The following is a 21,172-nucleotide window of genomic DNA, read 5'->3' on the forward strand; positions in this document are numbered from 1 at the left end:
AACCAAAATTTGACCGGTGCAAAAGTATGGGCACCTCAACAGAAAAGTGACATTAATATTTAGTAGATCCTCCTTTTGCAAAGATAACAGCCTCTAGTCGCTTCCTGTAGCTTTTAATCAGTTCCTGGATCCTGGATGAAGGTATTTTGGACCATTCCTCTTTACAAAACAATTCAAGTTCAGTTAAGTTTGATGGTCGCCGAGCATGGACAGCCCGCTCTCAAATGATCTGAAAACAAAGATTGTTCAACATAGTTGTTCAGGGGAAGGATACAAAACGTTGTCTCAGAGATTTAACCTGTCAGTTTCCACTGTGAGGAACATAGTAAGGAAATGGAAGACCACAGGGACAGTTCTTGTTAAGTCCAGAAGTGGCAGGCCAAAAAAATATCAGAAAGGAAGAGAAGAAGAATGGTGAGAACAGTCAAGGACAATTCACAGACCACCTCCAAAGAGCTGCAGCATCATCTTGCTGCAGATGGTGTCACTGTGCATCGGTCAACTATACAGCGCACTTGGCACAAGGAGAAGCTGTATGGGAGAGTGATGAGAAAGAAGCCGTTTCTGCAAGCACGCCACAAACAGAGTCGCCTGAGGTATGCAAAGCACATTTGGACAAGCCAGCTTCATTTTGGAAGAAGGTCCTGTGGACTGATGAAACAAAGATTGAGTTGTTTGGTCATACAAAAAGGTGCTATGCATGGCATCCAAAAAACACAGCATTCCAAGAAAAACACTTGCTACCCACTGTAAAATTTGGTGGAGTTTCCATCATGCTTTGGGGCTGTGTGGCCAATGCCGGCACCGGGAATCTTGTTAAAGTTGAGGGTCGCATGGATTCCACTCAGTATCAGCAGATTCTTGAGAATAATGTTCAAGAATCAGTAACGAAGTTGAAGTTACGCCGGGGATGGATATTTCAGCAGACAATGATCCAAAACACCGCTCCAAATCGACTCAGGCATTCATGCAGAGGAACAATTACAATGTTCTGGAATGGCCATCCCAGTCCCCAGACCTGAATATCATTGAACATCTGTGGGATGATTAGAAGCGGGCTGTCCATGCTCGGCGACCATCTAACTTAACTGAACTTGAATTGTTTTGTAAAGAGGAATGGTCCAAAATCCCTTCATCCAGGAACTGATTAAAAGCTACAGGAAGCGACTAGAGGCTGTTATCTTTGCAAAAGGAGGAGATACTAAATATTAATGTCACTTTTCTGTTGAGGTGCCCATACTTTTGCACCGGTCAAATTTTGGTTTAATGCATATTGCACATTTTCTGTTAGTACAATAAACTTCATTTCAATCCTGAAATATTACTGTGTCCATCAGTTATTAGATATATCAAACTGAAATGGCTGCTGCAAACACCAAAATATTTAGAACTAAAAATGATTAAGATTAATAGGGGTGCCCAAACTTTTTCATAGGACTGTAACATGCACTTTTTCTTGATGTTTTTTTTCTTTTAATCATGTGTTCATCTATTCATAAGCATGTAATATATGGTTTCTATATAAACACGTGACTAGAGAGCGCTGTAAAAGTCTGACTAGAGCACAATTTATAGAGATTATAATGGTAATTTGTAAAAAAAAGCCCAAAAACAAACCCATTCAATTTCAATTTTAGACCAATTTAGTAAAGCCAAAAATGAAAACTTGACTTTGATCCTGAACCATATTGGCAGTAACTGATGTTTGTGCTCTAGACTTCTGTTTTCAGTTTTTCATAAAAGTCTAGGATGTTTTATCTGGGTGGGCTTTCAACAGAAATAATCTAATACCCAAGTGACTGCCTAATGAGGGCCTGTGTACTTATGTATGTTGGATTTTTTTATGTTGAAAATGGAATTTTTTTTTTATTTTTTTTTTTAAAAAGGAGCGGTCTAACAGCCATCATGATCAGCCATATTAGCGGTTATCGAATTTGTTGAAATAACACCTTATTCTCTCTCTCACATACCTCTCCCTGAAATCCATTTACAATAGTCATATTGTCACAGGGATCAGACAGAACCTTATAACTGATGCAAAGTCAAATGGAAAAAGGACACCTGTACATAAAATAGAAAAACAAACATTTTCAAACCATGGCATTTATATTGAAGATCCTGCAGTACAAGAGTCACAAAAAAATCTATTTTATTATATTTTTCATACAAATAAACCATAAAATTTAACAAACTTGAAACAGAAAAATGTGATTTTGGAAAGCCTAAAAATTGAACATAAAAACAAACAAAAGTCACAGATATAGAAACATACATGAATGTTCTTGCATTTATATAGAAATATTCAAACAGTCAAGTGCTAAATGTTTGTTCCTGGAAAGTTTACATGTGTAAACAAGAAGAAATGTCACTTTTCAAGTAATGAATGCATGCCAGCATAATAGAAGGTTTTTGGGGTTTTTTTAAAAAAAAAACTTCTGTATAATAACGTATTTAGATATTTCAGTAGCAGTGAACCTTACAAAATACACATTTTATATTTCATGTGAATTAAGAATAATTTAAATATAATATTCTACAGGAAAATAATCATCTTAATAGAAAGACCACAGATCATGCTTTATTATACACTTTTATATGGATACAGTTTTCTTAACTTCTCAAGCTATGATTCAGTTTAAATAATGGCAAAAAAGTGTTAGCAGTATGAAATAGCAACTCGGAGGCGGCCATTTTGAAGTGCAGTGCAGGCTACCATTTACATCTTTAGGTTATTTGTAGGCTGAGCATACTGCATAGCTTAATGACATGAGACCCTTTAGCCAACTGTTATACTCTATTCTACAGAAGGCTGAAAATAAAGTAATCCTTTATCAGGTTACATAAAAGCTGGCTTACATCTAATACCCTCTGCACAATTGTGCCTATCATGCGTCTTCAACATGCATAAGAAAGCTCTAAAGTGGATTTAAAATTTTCTAAAATGTTTTTGGGTCCGCAAGTGACACAGTTCTTAAAAAAAATGATTAGGCCTCCTGTATATGCACCAGTGCAGATAGAAAATAATAATTGTCCATAGCAACCAAATCACTATGGCCATTATTCTCCCTGGTAAATGTGATTGGCTTTTTTTCGTTTCCACGAGTCTTTATACACCAGGCTCTTGATCCCGTAGTTGGCTGTCACACAATATAAAAAATAACAGACGTAGGAGGTGCAGATTACTGATTGGTCAGAGGTCGCTGTAAGACACCTCCCTACCTGCCTTTTGGCTTGCAGAAGGACATATCCGATAGGCACTTCTGATATCAACATCTACAATTTCAGAATAAATTACAAACTAATTTACAGATTCTGATAAAATATCTGGGTGCATATGAGTAAAGCAAGGTAGTCAATAATACATGGCAGAGAACTGGAAGATTTAAGATTGTATAAGCATAAGTTATTTCACAACCCCTTGAGGGACATTTAAGGCATGGTAGAAGCTATATGCTTTTTATTAGTTATTACTAGAATCTGTCCTTTGGGAGTTTTGGATTTTTTTTTAGTTGATCATAGAAAGGATGGAACTTAGATATATACAATAATAGATAAATGGATATGACTGGACTTTTTGCTTTTTCCTTAGGAGGGAATGCCACATACAATTTATAGTGCATCTAAAAGTAAGGCTATGTTCATATCTGCGCTGGTAGTCCATTTTTTATGAATGATTTAGTGGAAAAACACCACAAATCCTGCCAAAAACACATGGACTGGCTGATACAAGGGGTTTACCTCGCCAGTTTTTCTACGCAGATTTTCAACTAAATTTTTAAGAGGATCTTTAGGCTGGTATAAAGTGGTTTATGTTATGGAAACCCTTACGACTGGTTCTTATCCATTGAGTGTGAGCACACAGATAGCCCAATGGCCACTCTATACTTATTCACTTTTGCTGCTGTAGCATTGCAGGAGAATTGAACTCTTGCTGCCGGACACCTTGTGATCAGTGTATTGATAAGGGAACCTTGTATCAAAAAGTGGTGTCTAAAGCTGACAACCCACAGCATGAAATGGGAAGTGGCACAAGTTTGAGATACAACAGTAGAGTCTTTTGACTGGTTAATGTGGTCATTCTGCCTTTAGTTACAACCTACCTAAGGGTAGGTTCACACAGTGTAAATTGCCATGGAACTAGGGGCAGATTCCACCCCTGAATCAACAGCAGATTCCGCCTCCCATTGTATTGACACTGAAAAAAAAAATTAAGCGTCCTGCTCGATCTAGCTACGGATGCCGCAGCCAATTCAGCTGTGTATTTCGCAGCTCAAACATCCCCTCTGTTTAAGTCCATTCATCTGAGCCTACTCAGCAGCAGAAAGCCCGAAAATGGTGGTGGAAAATGAAGATGAATTCCTCTTCATTTTTTCGCAGTTTGAAATTACCTTAACAATCTGTCTGTATCAAATTATTTAGGACTTCAGCAAAAAGCAGAAATAGCAATGAGTTAAGGACATACTATAGAGGTAGCAAGAGTCTCAGGTCTGCCTAACTAAACTATTCTCTATCTTCCTAGCATATTACTCAGAGGTCGGTAAATTAAATTCAGTTACAGATTCTGTAACAGTTTTTTTGGGGTTTTTTGTAATTCTCTTACCATCTTTGCACATTAGTGACTGCTTAACTACTGTAGTACAGGCATCTTAATCTTGTACAATATTGCTATAAACAATATGATGAAATATATATTTTATAAGTGTATAAGAATAAAAGCCATAGTTCTAGATTGTAATATAATATTATAATACATGACCATAATCTTATATAATGGATAGTGTTCTCAATAGCCATGTAATTCGTCTTCTCAAGTTTGTTTTAGTCACATGAGTCACTATAGATCCTTATCCATATGCCACTGGGTGAACTAAGTAATAGGTACACTGTGGATTTAAAGGTCCTGAGAAATTGTGGTACATGCATTGTCCAGAAAATGATTGATTTTATGACTTATTTTATTACATTAATTTATCAAATTATCGCAAATAGATTAAATTTTTTCTGCTAAAAATATCATTTAAAAAGCATAAGGATAACCAGAAGGAATGTAGGAGATCAAAAGGAACAAACCGATTACTTTCCAGTGGACTTTTCACTAATCCCACCAAGTCTAGCTCTGTACATCAATTAATAGACACCGCTCCACTGATTCCAGCACAGTTGGATTTATTTTATTTTGCTCCCACCATTACCGTAAAATCAGTGCTGTTAGTTTTGGTGCCTGATATGTTAATTTAGACTCTGTACTGTCAGGTGGGTGGTATCAGGTAGGAGCAGACAAGGGGTGCGATTCTGAGTTCTAACACTAACAACCTTTAACTGGAGTTCTGATTAATACCCCCTTTTCTTACTCCTGTCTATGTCCACCTGACTGCACACAGCCTAGGACTCCAGGCACAGAACAGCTTGTGCATCTGAGTGCATTCTGTGATGCACTTACCTCTGTGAGGTAACACGGAGCAGGATAGCTTCTGCTGTATTTTCATTGGTATGTAAAGGACCATCAGATTCCCTCTCGGATGACACATTCAGATGTGTGAAAGGAGCCCAAGTAGCATATCAGGCACCAAATCTAACAGCATTGATTGCTTAGGAACAGTGGATGCTAGAGAAAAAGTTCCAACTGTGCTGGAATCAGTGGAGTGGAGCAGCAGCTATTAACAGATGCTAAGAGGTGGAGTTGGTGGAGATGGCGAAACTTTAATGTGTTTGTTATAATAAAAACATATATCATACTAAAATATTTCCAGACCCTCAATGTTAAAGAGGACCGACCAGCATTTGTCACATGTCTGTATTAAGTAAATACTTTCATTCTCCCTAAAACAACAATTCTGACACACCTTTCTTAAGAAATTTGTATAATATTGTGTTATTCCTCCTGGAAATGCATGAATAATTGGACAAGTTGGTGCTACCATTCTCCTGGTCAATGGGACATATCCCTACAGAGTTTATTCTTATGTAGGAAACAAAACATTCCTATGGCAGAGACCCTGGTAACAGCCAGTAGTCAATTTATTCGTACATGTCCAGAAGGAATAAAAAGGATGGCGCAATGCAGAATCCTAAAAAAATGCTTAGGCACTGTTATTTCATAGTTGGAAGTAGCTTTCATATTTAGATTTTGGCTGCACAAAGTGATGGGCTTAGCTGTGTAATGGCTTCAACAAGTAAGAACATAAATAGATAAATCTATTCATCATTGGTTCCCTTCTCATAGAACCTCTATTTATTGCCTTGATAAAACCATCATGAATATGCACTAATGCAGTAAAGTTTTCTATTTTTCACACTACATCATTACATGGGCAAGAGTGAGTCTTTGAGGAATAGACTCTGTTCCCTCATGGGTTAACCAGCTAGGATGTATTTTATATTACATTAAAAACATGAGCGATAAATGATGCATCCTGTAGCATTACTACATATTGGACAGTGATTTTTTTCCATAGAAAATAAAATGAATTCTAATAGTTTTCTGGAGGAATTCTTTACGGTTACATTCTGTAGGCTGTACGCTGGGTAGAACTAATACACTGCGCTGTTTCGGACATTCTTGATTTCTAACTCAAGTTGCCGGATCTGAATATCCCTTTGGCTTAACTGATCACGTAACCTGCGGATTTCTTCCTGCTGCTTATAGAACATCTGCAACAACTGTAAAAAAAAAAAAGAAATAATACTATGAGCACTGTATGGAACTGTATATTCAATAGGTGTGCTACCTCTTTTCAGACTGTACGAAAGGTGGATACATTTTTTTAGTGCTTTATTTTGGAGAACACCACATAACAGCTATTACATTATATTGTGCTCCAAAATAAAGCACTGAAAAATAAAGAACATCTATGGACATTATCAGTTGCAATAGATGCATATGTAACACTACTACTAGAGCAGCGGTTGGACCTAGTCAAAGTGACTGCATAGCCAAAGCTAATATTAAATTATACATTTATTGTTACATCACTGGGATATTCGTGAATCAAATATGATTGTCTTTCATCTATATTCTGAATAACATCCAGTTGCCTGAATGGACGAAATATAGTTAAATTAATATATTGTAAATGCAACTGTTTAGGACTACATGCCATAAGTCTCTTTATTGTTATATACATTACAGTAAAAATCTATACATGTGGCTGTCAAGATTTAGCAAATAAATTGTTTGTATACTGAAACTTTACAATTTTCCAATACACTTTCTTTATCAATTCATGTACTGTGAGGAATTGATACTAAACGTATATTGGAAAATGAGTAAAACTTTTTTTATTATAGGAACAATAACATTCGCCGAAACTGGACAACCGCTTTAAAAAAATGCAGCTATTCTTAGGCTTGCATCTACCATACCTCATTCTCTGTCTTGGGTGGTGGACATTCAAAGTCCAATCCATTGGAAATTAGTGAGTTTCTGGCTTCTTGTGATTTTTCTGAGATTCTTCTCTTCCCCCGGTCTTCCCTTATGATTTCTGTTCTGTATTCTATTTCCCATAATGTCTTTGTGGGAAGCTTATCTTCATACATTTTCTTTGGCTCTCTAGCAGGCAGCTTGTCTTCCTCATCAGTGCGTGCCGTGTGAGATTGCAAGGATTTTGATCCAGGTTTCAATGATATCAAAAGAGGACCTAAATGGGAATGAACACCATTTGATCAATACAGTGGCTACATGGCATAAAATAACTTGCAATATGAGCAAAGGCTTTCATTATTTCCTAAAGAGAAACTGAAATGGAAGTTTAACGCATTATAATTTAAATTAATTTTCTAAAATGGACACTGCTAGACAGTTCAGTTGTGTAAACAGCAACAGGGCTGGCCACCAGAAATGACCATATAAGATCTCAATGGATCTATTGTGGAGACCATAGTGAATGGTTACTGGATCATGAAAAATGCCATATTCCAGTATTTTTATCTGTTTTGTTTTTTGTAATTGCTGCTCCCAGACGCTCACTTGCCAGAGATATATAGATATATATATATATATATATATATATATATACACACACACACACTGGCAATTATTTATTTATTTAGCTTACTTGTAAAGCACCAACATATTCACTGTCCCATGTAGCGCTTACATCAACTAAAATGTAACAGCCACAATAAAAGAGCAGTTAAAATTATTTCCTGTGTCTGGATCAAAATAGAAACGTTATGAACACACGACCGATTATTACGCTATAACTTCATGCTATAAAACGCCAATGATTTCATCTCATACAGGTTAAGGTCGTGACAGTCAGTACAGATAGATGGTCATCTGAGATTTAGGCTGGTCTTACATGACCGCATTGAATGTACGGTCTGCAAGTTGCAGATCAGCAACCTAGATTCTGCAGACTTCCGTGTCCTGCCGCACTCGCCCAAAGAGTTCTATGGGCGAGTCCGTGCAGTGCCACAATTCACGGCCATTACAGACATGTTGTATAAATTGCGGACCACGGTTGCGGCCTGGCCACACCACGGATAAAATATCCGGTGGTGTAAGAGGCCACATTGAGTATAATGTGTCCGCAAATGGTCCGCAATTGAAAACCCTCAATTGTGGACCATTTGTGGACTTACATTACGGCCGTGTAAGACCAGCCTTAGGCTTCCTGAATGCATGATCAAAGGAATGAACATTAAAAAAAAACAACATCTGAAAGGCACACGTCAGTTAAAAATGCTAAGTCCACTGTAGATGTGTAGGTTATGAACTTTACTGCAAAAATACTTCAGTAGTTGTTAATGGATATGGAACACATGGCATGTGGTGAATGTCTATTATACATCTAAATCTTAAAATATGAAAACAAACACACCATGCAACATTCTTTTTGTATTCACATTCCTCTCTGTGTAGCAGTTTATCTATGAAGGCTGTCTGTATTATGTGCTAACGAATTATATTAATGGTCTTTTACTGAAGTCCTAGTTGTGAGAACATGAACGGTCTTGTAAGGAAGGATTCTTTTAAATGATTACAGAGTATATTCAGATTCAGGCTATAAAGGATGGGTGAGCAGCAATCCGGCATCAGACCGCCGCACTATCTGCTAGCTGTCAATGTTCAGTGGATGAAGATCTTTTTAAATATTAAACATTAGAGCTTTAAAACACAACTCGCTGCTTAGTTCCATTCCATCTACAAGTACTTTGTATAATTTCAGCTACATCTGCTTTTCAAAGCCCAGACCAGTTTCATACATGTGCCTGGTTGCGTATTCTCTCTGATCAATGCACAGAGGGGCAACCTTTCCCACAGACATTTAAAGAAAAAAATGAAATAAAGTAAGTGCTCCGATAACAGCGAAGCAATGCCTTTCAAGATATCCCTGTCTGACCTCTATTAATTCCACTCAGCCATTCATGTGCAGTAAGGGCTGGCTGGGTTCCAGCTGTCATTGGGTAAATGTCCTCCTGGTACAATTCCGACTGCAAGACACAAAGGAAAAGGATGCAGAGTTAAGCCACATTAGTATGTGTGATAGCAGTAAATCACCATTGTAGGGATACTGGGATATGGGGTAAATGAATATAATACATATCCAAGGGGAGATACCCATACTTTAAGACAATGCATATAAAATCATGTCAGCATTAGTTCAGTATACCAAGAAGGAAACTGCTCTTACCCTCCGAGGAACAATCATTGAAACCGGTTCTATGAGTCCTTTAACAGTGATCAGCTTGTAGAATCTATACACTTCACATGAGGACACATCAACACCCCTTTTTGGCAAAACACCTATAAAATAGACAATGTTATAATACTAAACTTTTCCAAATGAACATTATCAGCATCAGGCTATGTTCACATTTGTGACAAAGTCTGTCTTGAAAACTCCGTTGCAATGTCCACCTGAAATCAGCATACAGAAAAGTACTGCATGGATTTTTCATTTTGAAGTCCATCAGGCTCCATATGTCCCAGCTATTTTAGCTGTTCATCTGTTGCTCTGGTCCTCCAATGGACAACCAATGCTAAAGTGAACTTATCATAAGCGCTTCTGCCTTATAAAGCAATACTGAAAAGCCTATTATATCATCTGCTTACTTTCTGAGTTGAGTGTCTTCACAAATTGAGTTTTCCATTAAAAGCACTGAAGTGAGTGTTTCTAATAAAAACCTACATGCAGTATATAATAATGCATATTGCAAGTTTGCCTCCAAGGTTAATACAGAGCCACAATGAAATGCAGTGACATCATATTTACAGATCACAAATGTACTTGTGTGCATAGAGGGTTATCAATCAAACGCAATCCAACATCAATGAAATTTTACAGAATGAGTGTGCCTCAAATTCCTTTACTTTTCTAAAGAGCTTTTGTCCATGTGTGTAGTTGTCAATGTGATACTAGGGGGGAACATGTTCTGCATTATTCCAGCAGCGTCTAAGAATACACATAATGTCTCCATATATTTAGAAATATATTACAGGTAGATGTTATTACACTATACAATGAAATGGATTGTACTAGACTAGAAAAAACATGCCTCCAATCTTCCAAAAACATTACCAAACTGGTTCAGGGGTTGTATGAGATATTGAATCTCATGCTCTTTCGTTGGTTACTAACATTTTAGATAACTTCACCTCAATTAATATGCATGTGATTCTGGACTAAAATGTATTGTACGTTATGTTAAAATGTTGCTGTTTTCTGCCTGAAAAACCTCTCTAAAGTCCCCCTTCTTGCTAATTTGCTGTTTACTTTGGGTTACCAAGGAAGGTTCATCTTTAGAAACCAAGAGGCTCAAAAAAGAACACTGGAAGTGGTAAGGGGAGGGGCAGGTCTCTCTTCACAGGCTCAAAATATTTATACTGGTATCTGCTGCTCTGTACTTCCTGCCTGTACAGTGCTCAGAGAGGAGTCTGCTGTGTAAGAAGGGAATACTTGCTATTTGTGCTCAGATTTCTTTATTTTTGTGTCAGGGATCTTTTCAGTTGCATCATGACCTGAATTTGGAGTCCATTATCCCTGAATCTGCTATATTATGTTCACTATTTATTTGCCATTTTACAGTTACATCTGGTTTCTTTACATGTATTTCTACTAGCAGTAGCAATAATGGATGAGGGAGGGGGACAGACTGTTCTGTATTGTACATACCCCCTGCTTTAGAGAGCAATGTAAAATGTGCTGTAGACATAATGGGGATTTTTGCTGCTAGGATAGGATACTATGAATGATGGCTTATACAGCCAGATTGCCCAGAAAGATTTTCAAGAAGTAATGCGAAGCAACTCACCCATGCATATATGGAAATAGGTTCACAACAAAAATTCCAGTTTGTTAGGCTTAATATGTGCATAGTCTATTTTCTGCTATGAACTTGAATTTTGTTTGTGTTTAAAGGGGTTGTCCAGGATCTGAAGGTAATTGATATGATGACCTATGTGGCTGCCAGAAGCCAGATATAACTGCACGGCTGCTACCAGTACAGTGTCCAGAGCTATATACAGCTTCAATTCCATACAATGTATTGGATGGGTCTGGAACTCCCATTCACTTGAACAGAAGCAGGCCTGCTTTTGTGGACATATACCTTATATATGACTTCTGTGTTCACATCAGCTAATTGACACGGGGTCCTGGTGTGGGACCCAACCTGATCTAATACTGATGACCTTTCTTCTTAAAGGAAGATGTAAAGCGCAGTGCACTGGAGACGGGAGCTAAAAGACCCGTAAAATGGCGAGTGAGCCTGCGCAGTAGCGCTCCGGAGGGAAGCGCTACTACGCAGGTGCGGGATTTGAAGAGAAGAAGCCGGAAGAAGACACGGAACCAGAGGGTGTGACTACAAGAAGACAGAAGAGGCAGGCGTGCCCGAAGCTGACGTCTCATCGTGCATCCCCGCCCATGGTGCACGTTCGGTAAGATTTGCATATATATTTTAATGCTTTTATTTAAAAATGGGACGGGGGTTTAATATAACATTTGAGGTGCCTGAATAGCCTTTTTAAAGGCTATTCACGCATATGTGGGGCTCTATTAGCATAATTTTGCTGATAGAGCCCCTTTAAAGGGCAGCAATAATCATTGGTGATGTGTCAGTTTCTATGAAGTATAACCTATATAGAGATAAGAACTGAGGAGCACTCTCCTTCAAGTTCTGCTGACTGAAATCCAGATAAATGTGTATTATGGGATTTGGTCAAAATCCCTACTCAACCACTATCAAAGTTTTCATGCATCAGTACACTGTTAGATAGGATTTTTATTTTATTGCAATTTTATCGGTATAAATGAATATTCATTATGTTTTAACATAAGCTACAGACAAGAAATGTACATGCTGCATACACAAATAAAACTTTCACCTTTATTAATGTATAATTAAAAGAAAAATGAAAAGGTTAAAAACGATGATTCAGACCATCTTGCATCAACTAATGGTGCAAAAACGTGTATGCGATATTGATACACCTGAGTGAGGGACTGGATGCTGTATGGACAATATCCCTTGTCGATCAAACCCTTACTCCCTACACATCAATAACATACCAAGGTGTAAACCATGTACAGAGTCCTTAGCCCAGTAGATGAAAGAGGCAGCCTCCTTCCCCCCTTCCCTGAGGATACTGGCCTACTGCCACACCAACAGGAAATAAGGTTCGGGTAGAAACTGCCCTGGGTAAAAGAAACTCTGCTCAAAGCACCCAGTATGAATAACTCCTAACCACGCCCTACACATTTCATCTCTGATAGGAAATACCTTGAAATTGTGCCCCTGAAGATTCTCTATCAGAGATGAAACGCGTAGGGCGTGGTTAGGAGTTATTCATACTGGGTGCTTTGAGCAGAGTTTCTTTTACCCAGGGCAGTTTCTACCCGAACCTTATTTCCTGTTGGTGTGGCAGTAGGCCAGTATCCTCAGGAAAGGGGGGAAGGAGGCTGCCTCTTTCATCTACTGGGCTAAGGACTCTGTACATGGTTTACACCTTGGTATGTTATTGATGTGTAGGGAGTAAGGGTTTAATTGACAAGGGATATTGTCCATACAGCATCCAGTCCCTCACTCAGGTGTATCCATATCGCATACACGTTTTTGCACCATTAGTTGATGCAAGATGGTCTGAATCATCATTTTTAACCTTTCATTTTTCTTTTAATTATACATTAATAAAGGTGAAAGTTTTATTATATCTACTTCCTATTTTGGGAATTTGTACCCTTTAGTGAATATATTGTTTAAAAATAGGATATCACTATCTGATCTTCAGTGAGTAGTGTATACACAAATACTATACCTGTTATTCCCTTACTCTCTTATTACATAATATTAAAAACTCACCTATTCCTTTTTGAGGTAAGCAAGACCGATATTCATTCAAGTATTGCAAGTAAGGCTTCTGAAGATTGACTTCATAGTATCGGATATTCCCTTCTCCCTTTCAGAAAATAATAAAAATTAGATTATTGAGAAGTTATATTACATGGTAAAAAGCCAACACACAAACACTTACCTTGCCCACTAAATACAGCATGTTTGTATCATTGTCAAAAAAGGGGAAGAGGAGACCTGAAGAACCATCTAAGTCCTCTTGATGTAAAGGCACAGATAGGTCATCCTGAAATTTTGAAACAAGTATATAATATTATGCAATTCTGAACAATATTTTGCATTGTATACACATACAAATGCATATTACAGTAGCCAATCAGAATTTCTGATTATAAAAAGGATTGTGAGGTTGTGTTCGGTTTTTATGCTGACAGTTAAATGTTTGCATATGGCTCCACTTCAAATTTATTTGCCATTACACCAAAGAGGCTTTGTTTCTTTCTGTTGTAAGTCTTAGACCAGTTTGCTGAATTTATCTGTCTTATGCCAAAGTTACAGTGGCACCAATTCTAGCTACAGACATCTATTGCAATACCTGAAGTTATAAAGTTAGCTATACTGATTTGTGACCACTAGAGGTCTCAAGTGCATCACTGAATGCAGGTATAATTCCTAACGTTTCAAAGCTTTCACCCAGTAACCTATAAGTGTCACTCTTTGACAGTCCAAAAGCTATGATTGTAGTTATCCAAACCCAATCTAAGGCTGCACTCTCACTGTTTTTGGAATTTCTGCCTTTTTCTTGATCAAAATGGGATCCATTCCTATTACAAAAGAGAGAACAAGACATTCCCAACACAAATATTTAGCTTATCCTCGCTACAATGATCCAATCCCACACACACACGTATTATTTATATATATATATATATATATATATATATATATATATATATATATATATACACACATATACAGTCCTATGAAAAAGTTTGGGCACCCCTATTAATCTTAATCATTTTTTTGTTCTAAATATTTTGGTGTTTGCAACAGCCATTTCAGTTTGATATATCTAATAACTGATGGACACAGTAATATTTCAGGATTGAAATGAAGTTTATTGTACTAACAGAAAATGTGCAATATGCATTAAACCAAAATTTGACTGGTGCAAAAGTATGGGCACCCTTATCATTTTATTGATTTGAATTCCCCTAACTACTTTTTACTGACTTACTGAAGCACAAAATTGGTTTTGTAACCTCAGTGAGCTTTGAACTTCATAGCCAGGTGTATACAATCATGAGAAAAGGTATTTAAGGTTGCCAATTGCAAGTTGATCTCCTATTTGAATCTCCTCTGAAGAGTGGCATCATGGGCTACTCAAAACAACTCTCAAATGATCTGAAAACAAAGATTGTCCAACATAGTTGTTCAGGGGAAGGATACAAAAAGTTGTCTCAGAGATTTAACTTGTCAGTTTCCACTGTGAGGAACATAGTAAGGAAATGGAAGACCACAGGGACAGTTCTTGTTAAGCCCAGAAGTGGCAGGCCAAGAAAAATATCAGAAAGGCAGAGAAGAAGAATAGTGAGAACAGTCAAGGACAATCCACAGACTACCTCCAAAGAGCTGCAGCATCATCTTGCTGCAGATGGTGTTACTGTGCATCGGTCAAAAATACAGCGCACTTTGCATAAGGAGAAGCTGTATGGGAGAGTGATGAGAAAGAAGCCGTTTCTGCAAGCACACCACAAACAGAGTCGCCTGAGGTATGCAGAAGCACATTTGGACAAGCCAGCTTCATTTTGGAAGAAGTTCCTGTGGACTGATGAAACAAAGATTGAGTTGTTTGGTCATACAAAAAGGCATTATGCATGGCGTCCAAAAAAAACAGCATTACAAGAAAAACACATGCTACCCACTGTAAAATTTGGTGGAGGTTCCATCATGCTTTGGGGCTGTGTGGCCAATGCCGGCACCGGGAATCTTGTTAAAGTTGAGGGTCGCATGGATTCCACTCAGTATCAGCAGATTCTTCAGAATAATGTTCAAGAATCAGTGACGAAGTTGAAGTTACCCCGGGGATGGATATTTCAGCAAGACAATGATCCAAAACACCGCTCCAAATCGACTCAGGAATTCATGCAGAGGAACAATTACAATGTTCTGGAATGGCCATCCCAGTCCCCAGACCTGAATATCATTGAACATCTGTGGGATGATCTGAAGCGGGCTGTCCATGGTCGGCCACCAAACTTAACTGAACTTGAATTGTTTTGTAAAGAGGAATGGTCCAAAATACCTTCATCCAGGATCCAGGAACTGATTAAAAGCTACAGGAGGCGACTAGAGGCTGTTATCTTTGCAAAAGGAGGATCTACTAAATATTAATGTCACTTTTCTGTTGAGGTGCCCATACTTTTGCACCAGTCAAATTTTGGTTTAATGCATATTGCGCATTTTCTGTTAGTACAATAAACCTCATTTCAATCCTGAAATATTACTGTGTCCATCAGTTATTAGATATATCAAACTGAAATGGCTGTTGCAAACACCAAAATATTTAGAACAAAAAATGATTAAGATTAATAGGGGTGCCCAAACTTTTTCATAGGACTGTATATATATATATATATATATATATATACATATATATATACACATATATACATACATATATATACACATATATACATTATATATATATATATATATATATATATATATATATACAGTCCTATGAAAAAGTTTGGGCACCCCTATTAATCTTAATCATTTTTAGTTCTAAATATTTTGGTGTTTGCAACAGCCATTTCAGTTTGATATATCTAATAACTGATGGACACAGTAATATTTCAGGATTGAAATGAGGTTTATTGTACTAACAGAAAATGCGCAATATGCATTAAACCAGAATTTGACCGGTGCAAAAATATGGGCACCTCAACAGAAAAGTGACATTAATATTTAGTACATCCTCCTTTTGCAAAGATAACAGCCTCTAGTCGCTTCCTGTAGCTTTTAATCAGTTCCTGGATCCTGGATGAAGGTATTTTGGACCATTTCTTTCTACAAAACAATTCAAGTTCAGTTAAGTTTGATGGTCGCCGAACATGGACAGCCCGCTCTCAAATGATCTGAAAACAAAGATTGTTCAACATAGTTGTTCAGGGGAAGGATACAAAACGTTGTCTCAGAGATTTAACTTGTCAGTTTCCACTGTGAGGAACATAGTAAGGAAATGGAAGACCACAGGGACAGTTCTTGTTAAGCCCAGAAGTGGCAGGCCAAGAAAAATATCAGAAAGGCAGAGAAGAAGAATGGTGAGAACAGTCAAGGACAATCCACAGACCACCTCCAAAGAGCTGCAGCATCATCTTGCTGCAGATGGTGTCACTGTGCATCGGTCAACTATACAGCGCACTTTGCACAAATAGAAGCTGTATGGGAGAGTGATGAGAAAGAAGCCGTTTCTGCACGTACGCCACAAATAGAGTTGCCTGAGGTATGAAAAAGCACATTTGGACAAGGCAGCTTCATTTTGGAAACAAAAATTGAGTTGTTTGGTTATAAAAAAAGGCGTTATGCATGGCGTCCAAAAAGAAACAGCATTCCAAGAAAAACACATGCTACCCACTGTAAAATTTGGTGGAGGTTCCATCATGCTTTGGGGCTGTGTGGCCAATGCCGGCATCGGGAATCTTGTTAAAGTTGAGGGTCGCATGGATTCCACTCAGTATCAGCAGATTCTTGAGAATAATGTTCAAGAATCAGTGACGAAGTTGAAGTTACGCCGGGGATGGATATTTCAGCAAGACAATGATCCAAAACACCGCTCCAAATCCTCAGGCATTCATGCGGAGGAACAATTACAATGTTCTGGAATGGCCATCCCAGTCCCCAGACCTGAATATCATTGAACATCTGTGGGATGATTTGAAGCGGGCTGTCCATGCTCGGCGACCATCTAACTTAACTGAACTTGAATTGTTTGCCCAAAATACCTTTATCCAGGATCCAGGAACTGATTAAAAGCTACAGGAAGCGACTAGAGGCTGTTATCTTTGCAAAAGGAGGATCTACTAAATATTAATGTCACTTTTCTGTTGAGGTGCCCATACTTTTGCACCGGTCAAATTTTGGTTTAATGCATATTGCGCATTTTCTGTTAGTACAATAAACCTCATTTCAATCCTGAAATATTACTGTGTCCATCAGTTATTAGATATATCAAACTGAAATGGCTGTTGCAAATACCAAAATATTTAGAACTAAAAATGATTAAGATTAATAGGGGTGCCCAAACTTTTTCATAGGACTGTATATATACACATATATATATATATATATATATATATACACATATATATACAGTGGGGCAAAAAAGTATTTAGTCAGTCACCAATAGTGCAAGTTCCACCACTTAAGAAGATGAGAGGCGTCTGTAATTTACATCATAGGTAGACCTCAACTATCAGAGACAAAATGAGAAAACAAATCCAGAAAATCACATTGTCAGATTTTGTAAGAATTTATTTGCAAATTATGGTGGAAAATAAGTATTTGGTCAGTAACAAAATTTCATCTCAATACTTTGTTATATATCCTTTGTTGGCAATGACAGAGGTCAAACGTTTTCTGTAAGTCTTCACAAGGTTGGCACACACTGTTGTTGGTATGTTGGCCCATTCCTCCATGCAGATCTCCTCTAGAGCAGTGATGTTTTGGGGCTGTCGCTTGGCAACACGGACTTTCAACTCCCTCTAAAGGTTTTCTATAGGGTTGAGATCTGGAGACTGGCTAGGCCACTCCAGGACCTTGAAATGCTTCTTACCAAGCCACTCCTTCGTTGCCCTGGCGGTGTGCTTTGGATCACTGTCATGTTGAAAGACCCAGCCACGTTTCATCTTCAATGCCCTTGCTGATGGAAGGAGGTTTGCACTCAAAATGTCACGATACATGGCCCCATTCATTCTTTCATGTACCCGGATCAGTTGTCCTGACCCCTTTGCAGAGAAACAGCCCCAAAGCATGATGTTTCCACCCCCATGCTTTACAGTAGGTATGGTGTTTGATGGATGCAACTCAGTATTCTTTTTCCTCCAAACACCAAAAGTGGTGTTTCTACCAAACAGTTCCTGTTTGGTTTCATCAGACCATAGGACATTCTCCCAATACTCTTCTGGATCATCCAAATGCTCTCTAGCAAACTTCAGATGGGCCCGGACATGTACTGGCTTAAGCAGTGGGACACATCTGGCACTGCAGGATCTGAGTCCCTGGCGGCGTAGTGTGTTACTGATGGTAGGCTTTGCTACATTGGTCCCAGCTCTCTGCAGTTCATTCACTAGGTCCCCCCGCGTGGTTCTGGGATTTTTGCTCACCGTTCTTGTGATCATTTTGACCCCACGGGGTGAGATTTTGCATGGAGCCCCAGATCGAGGGAGATTATCAGTGGTCTTGTATGTCTTCCATTTTCTAATTATTGCTCCCACAGTTGATTTCTTCAATCCAAGCTGGTTGCCTATTGCAGATTCAGTCTTCCCAGCCTGGTGCAGGGCTACAATTTTGTTTCTGGTGTCCTTTGACAGCTCTTTGGTCTTCACCATAGTGGAGTTTGGAGTCTGACTGTTTGAGGGTGTGCACAGGTGTCTTTTTATACTGATAACAAGTTTAAACAGGTGCCATCACTACAGGTAATGAGTGGAGGAAAGAGGAGACTCTTAAAGAAGAAGTTACAGGTCTGTGAGAGCCAGAAATCTTGATTGTTTGTAGGTGACCAAATACTTATTTTCCACCATAATTTGCAAATAAATTTTTACAAAATCAGACAATGTGATTTTCTGGATTTGTTTTCTCATTTTGTCTCTCATAGTTGAGGTCTACCTATGATGTAAATTACAGACGCCTCTCATCTTTTTAAGTGGTGGAACTTGCACTATTGGTGACTGACTAAATACTTTTTTGCCCCACTGTATATATACACACACACACACACACACACACACACACACACACACACACATACTGCTCAAAAAAATAAGGGGAACACTGAAATAACACATCCTAGATCTGGATGAATTAAATATTCTCATCGAATACTTTGTTCTGCACAAAGTTGAATGTGACACAAAACTCATCAATGCAAATCAAATTTTTTTTGGGGGAAAAACACACTACAGGCTGATCCAACTTTGATGTAATGTCCTTAAAACATGTGAAAATGAGGCTCAGCAGTGTGTGTGGCCTCCACGTGCCTGTATGACCTCCCTACAACGCCTGGGCATACTCCTGATGAGGTTGCAGATGGTCTCCTGAGGGATCTCCTCCCAGACCTGGACTAAAGCATCTGCCAACTCCTGGACAGTCTGTGGTGCAACGTGATGTTGGTGGATGGAGCGAGACATGATGTCCATGTTCATGTGCACAGACAGTACATGGATGATATCAATGCTACGATATTCTTAAGTGAGACCAGTTCACAAACCTCAAAGGTTTGAACCATAGGTCACATGTACGGGGTAATTAGAATATAATTAACAATACTTCTGGTAATACATACAGTATATAGACAGGTGTAGAGTACTTGACCTGCAGACAAATGGCATACTGTATGACTGCTAAGTTAGCTGCAGTGACAGACTGCAGACACTACCATCCATACATTTTATTACTATTAACATATCCCTTTTCTTATCTTCTTGGGTATAGGACACCTTAAGGACTTGTTCAAAACATGTCTATGCACAGAAGTTTCCCATCTAGTCAGGGCCCCCAAACAGTAATTGAGCCCCTTTTTGTGTCCCTCCACAGAATCTCTCCTTGACCAAATGCTGCTGGCCAACTGATACTTTTGCTATTAAAATGTTACATTTTTCCATTCTGAATGTGAAATTCTGTATATCTTAACTTTTGCAAGCAACAATAAATTTACAATGCACAGCTATGAAAGGAAATCAATAAGGATTATATGGCGTATGGATCCAGTCTCATGTGTGATCACTGTGATCCCTATAGTTGTGCCTAGGTCCTGGTGTGAATGCACCCTCTAAACCTATTCAAAATACACCTCTGGCTATAACAGGTGAGTACATTTTTTATTTTCTATTTACACCATTTCCAGCACATAGCCTAAATTCGTATTATTAGGCCCCATTCTAATTATTATTAGAGAACATGCTTTACTTTCCTAGACCTTAATCTATGCAAGGAGTAGCAGAAAATCAGTTCACAAATCACTATACAGTATGTGCTACTGGAAACACTCATTATAGACCATAGAATCATATGTAGGACGATAAGCTTTAGACTAACACGTTATAAAGCCAAAGTGTTTAAACATCAAGATGATGTTATTGTTATGTAAAGTAATGTTATCTCTGTTCTATAGAGACTCAAAATTCTAGTCTTTCATCATGTGCAAGATGCATAATAACACATACTTGATCCCAGAGGATAACTTGTCTGTTATTCCACCGAGATGTCCCCGTTGAAACCAGTTTCTTTAGGTTTCCCAGAAACAAAACTTTGCTGGCTTTGTGATCCTTTCCATCAGATTCCTGTAAAAGCAACATGAACATAATAATATTACTGTATCAACCATGACAAAAAAAAAAAAAACAATACGAGAGTATGGTGAAAATACAATAAAACCATAATTTATATAGCCAAGCGTCCTGTTATTATTACATGCACTTCCCTCAACAACCAACTAGTTTTACCAACTCTTAAAAGGAACACGATAATATCCGGAGAATAGTTGTAACAGTCTGTCTGTGCCCACCATTTTGCTTTCCTAGCAAAAACAGCCGTTGGTTTGCCTCTGGCTCACACTAACTGGTTTCCGACTTGCCATGCTGCTGTGTTTCCTTCATCT

The 21,172-nt window shown here is 38.2% G+C and overlaps 1 protein-coding gene across 1 annotated transcript in view; it reads right to left on the minus strand.

The window, feature by feature from the left end:
• Nucleotides 1–2,229: 2,229 nt before the first annotated feature.
• CORO2A (coronin 2A) overlaps nt 2,230–21,172 on the minus strand; it is an 88,947-nt gene continuing 70,004 nt past the window's right edge. The window contains exons 6-12 of the mRNA XM_075280362.1: nt 20,739–20,855; nt 13,475–13,579; nt 13,303–13,399; nt 9,636–9,748; nt 9,345–9,435; nt 7,363–7,637; nt 2,230–6,660 (exon numbers count right to left, since the gene is read on the minus strand). Coding sequence (XP_075136463.1) covers nt 6,532–6,660; nt 7,363–7,637; nt 9,345–9,435; nt 9,636–9,748; nt 13,303–13,399; nt 13,475–13,579; nt 20,739–20,855 — 927 coding nt within the window. The 3' untranslated portion in view covers nt 2,230–6,531. The remainder of the gene's footprint in view (nt 6,661–7,362; nt 7,638–9,344; nt 9,436–9,635; nt 9,749–13,302; nt 13,400–13,474; nt 13,580–20,738; nt 20,856–21,172) is intronic.

Source organism: Leptodactylus fuscus, chromosome 1 (genome assembly GCF_031893055.1).
Source record: "Leptodactylus fuscus isolate aLepFus1 chromosome 1, aLepFus1.hap2, whole genome shotgun sequence".
Taxonomy (NCBI): Eukaryota; Metazoa; Chordata; class Amphibia; order Anura; family Leptodactylidae; genus Leptodactylus; species Leptodactylus fuscus.